The 8,902-nt window shown below is 29.6% G+C and overlaps 1 protein-coding gene across 1 annotated transcript in view; it reads right to left on the bottom strand.

Moving 5' to 3' along the window:
* LOC114272848 (protein VAC14 homolog) overlaps window positions 1-1,867 on the bottom strand; it is a 20,601-nt gene extending 18,734 nt beyond the window's left edge. Inside the window, exons 1-3 of the mRNA XM_028214547.2 lie at window positions 1,351-1,867; window positions 1,130-1,243; window positions 946-1,011 (exon numbers count right to left, since the gene is read on the bottom strand). Of these exons, the coding sequence (XP_028070348.1) occupies window positions 946-1,011; window positions 1,130-1,243; window positions 1,351-1,440 (270 nt within the window). The 5' untranslated portion in view covers window positions 1,441-1,867. The remainder of the gene's footprint in view (window positions 1-945; window positions 1,012-1,129; window positions 1,244-1,350) is intronic.
* Window positions 1,868-8,902: the final 7,035 nt, after the last annotated feature.

The raw sequence follows: 8,902 nt of genomic DNA, 5'->3' as shown, positions 1-8,902 counted from the left end.
CATTCATTCACCTAGTAATCGTATTTCAGGCCTATTTAGTGCAACTTTTTAAAAGCTAATAATCAGAAGCAGAAACTAATAGCACATCTCTGCCTACTTCTCAATAATCAACCTATTTCAACTTATTTAAATTATTTATGCTTCATAAGCTAAGCAAAAGTTGAACCAAACATTCTGACACAATTTTCCAAAATGAAAAAACTATAAATAGTTCCATAAGTTGCCCCAAACAACCAAGTTTACAAGATCAAGGACATGGACATAATGCATATCAACTCAAATTTGATGATATATGAAGATTATCATAATAGAATGAAGATCTTCTCATTCCTTAACCTTGAGTTCAAAGATTTTGAAAAAAATCTTCTCCTCTAAGAGGCAATTAATGCACCTTGGTATTACAAGCATTTGCTACTCGAATAGATTAAGACGGTCATACGAGCTATGAGAAGACAACACGGCTCTTAGGTTTCATTGTCTAGCCTTAGTAATGTAAAGACTTACTACTCAAGATAGCTAAAAGCTTTTTATTTACGGGTGTTCTTAGTGTTCTCGTGTATTTGTTTTGTGTTGTATTATCCTTTTATTTTAGAAAATAAACGGAAGTCCTAATTTGCAAAATAATCTCAAAGGGAATTATTCTACAAAAATCCTAGTCACATTACTTTCCCAATTATAATAGGCCTCATCAGTATAAAATGTGATTAGACCGCATAGATAAATTCAGATTGAATGAACAAATGATTTTTTTTATTTTTTATTTTTATTTTTCTTTCACTTAGCCTACGTTATTCAATACATTAGCATTGACCTAAATCGAAGGCTGTACATTGTAAGCAGTTCTACTGAAAAAGCAACATGTACATAAACAACTACTAAAAATATGAACTTGGTTACTTATCAAACCCTAAGAATAGTATCAAATTTGGCATTTGAGTCCCATACCTCGAGATGCTGAGCTGCTTCAGAAGACAGACCAACCGTGGCAGCCGCCAGTCCAATCAATCCACCCTAAACGAAATTGCAACAAAACTAATCAGAATCCAAAACCTACTCAAGTGGTCAACCAATTGAACAAAAACAACAATCAAAAATCAAAGAACAGTGAGACAATACAAGTATAACCCACTTTCCGGTGATTCGCTTGCGACGAGTTCGTGAACTCAGTAGTCAACGAATTGATCACAGCCGTAATCTTGTCATGATCTCCAGCCGCCGCTAGCTGCTTCACGATTCCTTCAACCTGCACAAACAATTACCAAAATCAAGATCCAAAAACCCTAACAACCATGATCGTTCCAGAAAATGAGACAGTAGAGGGAAAGAGTTGAAGTGAGAGAAAGAGGGTACCTCAAGAGCAGCGTTCTTGCGCTTCTCGTAGAGCTTATCGGAGAGGTTACGAAGAACGGAAGCAGGAATCACGTAGAGCGCGTCGGCCATAGCAAAACCCTTAAAAGAGTCTTCTGAATCTATTGAGAGAATAAAATCAAAGTCGTCGTTTTCTGATCTTCTCTTGCTCGAACCGGAACATCTCTAATGAATACATATATATATATATAATATGTGTGTGTATATAGTATAGATTGGGTCGATAAGGACGAGTTCAAGATTTGAATCAACAAATCTGAAATGTAATTGGCAAGTGAATTGAAGGACACCTAAAATTTTCCCGGAAAGTTTACTTTTATTTTCTTTTCGGGGAGTTTTTTTTTCGGTTTCTCTCTTTGATTGGGTATCGCCGTCGATTCGCTCTGTTTAACGGTTAATGGTATTGGCCACCGTGCGTTTCTAATCTTTTTGGATTTGGAAATTGGAGTGGTTTTGAGGGTTAAATTACAAACGTCTAGCTTTCTTTCAGTCACCTGTCAAATTTTATTTTGGTAATTCTAACCGTTTAATATGTAAAATTTGTCGACTATTTAATATGTAAAATTTATTGAATATTATATATATAAAAAAATCACGTTAATCAGATATTGATAGGTATATGATCAAATCAGTTTTGCGTAAAAAAAATAGACAGTGAAAAAATAAACGGTTGACAGAAATCTAATACGATAAAATAGTTATCGATATTCGATTAACGTGATTTTTCACAGGCATACAATACTCGACAAGTTTTACATATTGCACGATTCGGATTATCGAAACGGAACCCATGATAAGCCCCTCATGGACCCAACAATACCTTCCAGTCCGATCTGGAACTGGAAAGAAGCCAATTCCAATTACAAATATAATAAAAGATTGTTTAGAATGAGCTAAATAAATGTATTTTTAAATTTTTTATGAAAAGATATGTAGAGAAATAGAAAGATGATATGACTAAAAAAATTAAAATAATAAAAATATCAAAAATGTTTAAGACCCTCTTTCTTCCCACCGCCTTTGATCCCCTCTCTTTTTTGATTGGTTACTTTTTCTTTTGCTTTTTTTTTTCCTTCTCCTCCGATCACTACCCACCACATATATGCGAGAATAATAAAGGTAGTAATTGGAAGGATCCTATCAATGCTCTAAAAATATACTTATATACTCTGACCCAAACTTATATTATACTCTTTCACGTTTCTAATCCGGTAATAATAGACGTGCCATTTTATTAATAAAATAATGATCAGACATGTAACATATGATTTTTTATCAAATGTTAATATTATAATTATATGTATCTGTTAAATTGACATGTGATAGGTATATAAAGTATGAAAATTTATATAAGTAAATTGATCTGTATCTAAAATATAACTAATCAATAAATGAATACATACTCAATTTAAGAATTTAACTGATAAATAATAAATTTTATAAATATAAATATTAATTTATAACTAGATTGTTAAGATTATAACCTTATGTTAAACAATAAATAATAAGCAGCTCCTTTAAATATATAAAATTGCCTAGGTGGCACATTGTGGCATGTTTTAAAAGCTTACTTTTTTCTTAAAATGTCACATTAGAATGTCTTTTTTCATTTATAATAAAGTTCTACACAAATTCAATTTCAATTATAATAATTAATTTTATATGGACTCAACTTGGTAAATATTTATTTTTTTATATCCGTATATTTATCATTGTCAAATTTCTTTTATATAGTTTATATTTTAATTTAATTATTATGATATTTGAAAAAAAAAATTACCTCGATATATAAATAAATAAATAAGACAGAATGTATTTAATTATGTGTATCGCACAGATTAAATTAATTTTCATTTTCATTTATATATTTTTATTTTTTATCTATTTTATTGAGGTTTTAATATTAATTATTTTATTTAACATGAAATTATTTATTATAACATATTTATATTTAATTTAACTTTTATATATTAATACTCTATATTTAATTCAAAAAGAATATTAAAGAAAAATATTAATACTCTATATAAGAAATTTATGTATTTTTTTTCTTTGTCCAATCACAACATATTTATATTTAATCTGTTAAATAAATTTTGTATGGTTCTATTTCTATATATTTTTATTTTTTAAATAAATATAAAATTAAAAAGAAAATTAAATAATTAAAATCACTTTTAGTTTTTATATTATTAATTCTCTTTCTAATTTAACTATTATTTTTAATGTTAAAATTAAATTTATTTTACAATCTTATAATTTAATATATATGTCATGTGAAATTATTATATGATAATTACATTTATATGGCACAATATAACTAAAATTATCAAAATCAACAAGTAATATTACTAAATTAATTATATAAGTAATTGCCTACTTTTATAGAACGATAAGACTAAAATTATGAAAATAAATAATTAAAATTAAAATTAATTTTATTACTTTGTAACACATATCATAGTATAAAATATCATTACATTAATTTAAGTTAATTCCATTTTGATTTATTGTTAGACATCATATTTCTATAAATGATTTATATACACGTGTATCGTCCAATTTGATATTGATTGATTAAAATAATTAAATTCAATACATTTTTTGTTAAGTTTTTAGAAGATAAATTGACAAGAGTCAAATGATAAATAGTATGAAGTATTATTAAAGAATAATGATTTATCGAAAATTATTGTGTATATTTAAATAACCTATTGATGTTTCCTGAAAAAAATTTAAATAAAAAATTTGAATTTATAATATTACTAAAAATGCACTCTCGTGAACTTTGCCAAAAAAATATATGTAAAAATAATTTGGCTGGAATAAATTTTTTGATAATTATGATGTGTCACATAATTAATCAAAACCTATGTTATCAAAACCTATTTGAGAACTAAAATTATTAAGGTTATAAAGTTTTTATGCTTGTTTCCCTTTGAGAACATTATTTATGATTTGAATTTATAATTTTTTATGCATCAATGTAAATAGTTTTTACGATCTTACTAATATAAGCATAAATTCTACATTCGAGTCAATCCACCTTAAGCATTTTTTCGTGTGATAAAATATTTAAATATTATCATATAAAAATATATCATAATCAAACATCACTTGAAGCATAATTAATGACCTAATGCACCACTATAGACATAGCTAAAAACATAAGAAATTAGCAAAGACTTTTCAATTAAAAACACAAATAATACATAATGAGTTATAATTAAGTCATAATTTGTATACTATAAAATTTTTCGTTGTTTATTTTTTTCAGGAAAAAATATTTTCATACAAGTGAAATTCATGATTTTTGATAAATTTGATTAACACAAATGAGGATTTGATTTCAAACTAGAATACATTTAAAAACAAAAAATTGAAAGAAATTATTGTTATGAGTTTATTTTACATAGAATCATACAATGTGACAAAAAATTTCAACAGCCATTGATAAATCTATTTGTATTTAACTTTAAATTATTAAAATTTTCTACACGTAACTTATATTTAATTTTCTATTTAAAAAATAAATTACGGTGCATCACACGGGTCACTTATGTAACAATCCCGACCTGTGATTAGCTGACTAACCATGATTAATTATGTCAAATAAGTAAATAAGATGAAATCCTAAGTTAATTGCATGTGTTATGCGCTATATGGGTTTCTATCTATTTATCATAGGAATGTCTATTTCTATTTATGTTTTGTGCTGCTAATTGAAGACCTTATCGGCATCCGATCGCGAAATTGACTTGGTATATATGTTAGTTAGAATTTTTAGAACGTTGTGGTAAGTTGAATTGAAATTCGATTCGGAATCAAATAATTGAAATAAATTAATTCCAATTAGTTGTCTTTAACCCCCAACTAAATAAGTGTCATTAAGTGAGCCTATACTAGGCTAATTTGACCCTATAAGATCATTTCTGCACCAATAATTCATACTCCTAAAGCTCCAAACGTGAGGGAGAATGAGAGCTTAGGGAGAGAAAGTGAATTCAAGAAGAAAAGGAGAGTGTTGCTAGCAACCTAGAAGATATTGACTTGGAAGCTCAAAGATATAACAAGCTAGAACTCAATTGTCAACCTTAGGTGAGAAATTGGTTCATAATCCTTGTATGGAAGTTGTTAATGTAGAGAATTCAAGAGGATTAAGTTGAATTAAGCAAGTCTTGAGCTAATGAATTGGTAGGAAGACCATATCATGCATGCATGTTCATTCCATCACAATTTGAGGTTGTTTTCAAAGAATTCCCCTTTTGCATGTCCATGTTTTGACCTTCTTCTGAGAATTTATCATATTCTTGAGTTGAACATCTCATTTGATCTTGTTTTGAAGGTTTTGAAGTTAAGAATTACTTGCATGTTAAGTTCATGTAATGGTTTAATATTTCAAGTTTGATTTCATACAATTGACATGCCTTTGGGCCTTAATTTTTGCGAAATGGTTTTGAATTCACCCTTTGTGCCTCTCGAGGAGGTTCCAAATTAAGTCAAGTCAAGGAGTGTTATGTTTTGTGAACCATGTTTAACTATTTTGTTTTGTGTTTTTGAGACTCTCGTACAACTTCTGTCTATCTGCATCTTGGGCTAAGTCCCACCTTCGTTTTATTTGTATTTGTGGGTGGCGTGAGACTACTGTATTATGACGTCACCTATATGTATACATATATAAGTCTTATATTTTATGTCCCATGTATGTCTACACAACTTTATGGACGTTGTATTCTGTGTAATAGCTTTTGTAAGCCCCTTAATTATCTGTTATTCTGTACAGAGGCCTTTGGTAATTCAAAGATTACTGGGCGGTTACAATGCTAAACTTGTAGGGGGGTTTGGGTCATGACAACCTACTAGTGTTATACAATTTAATTTATGAAATTAATTGTTTAATTTCATAATTTTATTTAATGCATTAATGAAAATCTAATCGATAAATATAATAATAAGTGTACGGGAAAGAAATAAACCTTCTCGTATAATCCTGTTGATCAAGTCTGCGCTCCTCCAAACGTTGTCGCTTTACTCCCTGAAAACACAAACGTGAGCTAGCCGGTGGGTGTGTGCCGAAAACCCCTCCGATGCCTAAGTTAGTAGAATAGACAAGTAGACAAAAGCTCTGCGTATTCAGGAATCAAAGTTGTGTTACCTCTCCATAGGTGATGTTATGAGCTTTTATAAGCTCCGTGTGGCATAATCCTAATAGGACTCTTACTCCTCCATGTAGAGTCCTCCTAGGATTCACACTCCTGAAAGATAATGCTTATCCTTCAACACCCCCTCACTGCTTAAACCAGGTGAGATGGTTTTACCTTGGCAGGATGACCATACGACCGAGATAACTGTCAGATCGGCTCTTTATTTCCTCACTTCTACCTCGGCTTTGCATACCAAGACCGAGCTAGCCGTAGAAGAGTTGGACCGAGCTAACCAAGAAAAAAAGTCCCGAAGAAGGCTAGGTATACCTCGGTTAAAAATTACGACCGGGCCAACCAATTTGGCCATGGCGACCGAGATAACAACAAGGCCTTCTTGGACCGAGCTAATGAAAAAAGCCATTTTACTCCGCCTTTCTTACTACAGTCCAAAGCGGCCCATTACCCAATCTCGGCCCAATTTATTCATATAAATTACCCTCTCAATAAGAAATAGTACATGTTTGGATCCTTTTTTTTTTTTAACCAATATTTTACTTTATAATTTTATTTAGCTTATTTTATCTTTTAGTGAATTATTTTAACCAAACTCTCTTCCCAAATACCCCTTAATCTTGTATAAAGGCTTATTTTGGCCACATGTTAGAATAGTAAAATATATATATATATATATATACATAAGTCAATTATTCTTTTTATTGTTTTGAATAAATTTTCGTTAAAAATAAAACAACTAACTAAATTATGAAAACGACTTTTAAAATAAGTGAATTTTGAATAAAATATATATATATTTCACTTAATTTTCATAATTTTTTTATTTTCTTTTTTTAAATCTCTCACAAAATCAATAAACCAAATGCAACCTAAATGTCACACGATATTTTAAATTAATAAACCATTAAGTAGGAAGTCAGGGGGAAAAAAAAAATAGTTTAACATCCCTCTTCCACTTTTATAATAGAAGATATCCATAATATTATTTTGAGATATCTAAGATCCCTTAACCCTTACACCCATATATCACAGAGAAATTTGAATCTCTCAAATCAAACCTCATATCTCTCTTCATCTATCGTCACTGCCCGATCTGCCATCGCTGCCAGCCACCACCTGTCGCCGTCGTGCTTTTCTTACTCTCATGTCGCGATTTCCTTCCTCCCCTCCCTGCCTCTCTGCTTCCCTTCTTCATTTTCTCTCTTGGAACCCACTTTAAAAATCAAAACATGTTGGCTCACCTCTCTCGACCTCACTTTGTTGCCTCTTTTACACTGACGGCGGTGGTGGATGACTGATGACGACCACAATTGGGTGTAGAAAGAAATTTATGGAACTGTATTTTGAAACTCACTGGTGATGAATTAAGGAGTTTCTCTCTCTCAAAACATCACCAACAAAGAAGAAAAAAAAGAAGAAACTTTGGAAATCTATCTCAAAAATTCAAATGTTTCACTCACTTCTTTGTAGAATATGTATATAATAATAATTTTTTATTTCAAATTCTCACACTCCCATTTCGTTTTCCACTTCATTTCCCTCACATTCCTTCGTTTTTTGAGTTTTCCAATTGTAGATTTGTTTTATACATAATTTATAATCTAGGGTTTCATAAAGTTCTCCATCAATTCAATTCAACCACATATTTTGAAATCTGAACATCTAGGTTAGATTGTTGTTCATCTGCTACCAAAGAGGTAATTTTGTGGGAAGTCTAGAATTTTTCTGGAGAGTGAGAAGTTAGGAAAAAAAATTTTTGGAAGGTCGCAGAAATTCACAAAATTTCTCTAGAAATAATTTTTCTCGATTGAATTTTTTCTAGAGGGACCTTAGACATTATGAAAATATTATATGTTTTTTATATTATAAAATCTTAATATTAGAGACATTAAAAAAAAAATTGAGATAGTTGAATTTTATTTTATTAAGGGATTATTTGGCACGACTTAAAAACACATATATTTTATTTTTTTATCTTTTTTAATAATATCACATCTTTATTTTTTTTACACATTATTATATAAAAAATAAAAATACATAATTATTTAGATCATTTAAAACTTCCTTTATTTTTTTTGGGAAAAATAAGTGTAAGGTCTCTCTCCCATTTTTAGTAATGGAAAAGATCCACGATATTATTTTTTAATGTCTATGGTCCCTAAACCCACACCCATATATCATATCAGAGAAATTTGACTCTTTATTTCTGATCTTCATTCTATCAAACCTCATTTATCTCTCTACCTTCTCGATTTCATCTCTTTTTTTTTTCTCTCTCTCTCTCTCTCATCATTCAACCTGTCTGTTGTCTTCTTCCTCAATTTCTTTACCCCCAAGCAAATTCTCCAATCCCACACAATCTGATTCTCTTGTAA

This window comes from Camellia sinensis, chromosome 5 (assembly GCF_055761805.1).
Source record: "Camellia sinensis isolate YWXY chromosome 5, ASM5576180v1, whole genome shotgun sequence".
Classification (NCBI taxonomy): Eukaryota; Viridiplantae; Streptophyta; class Magnoliopsida; order Ericales; family Theaceae; genus Camellia; species Camellia sinensis.
This window is presented reverse-complemented; position numbering and strand designations above follow the sequence as displayed.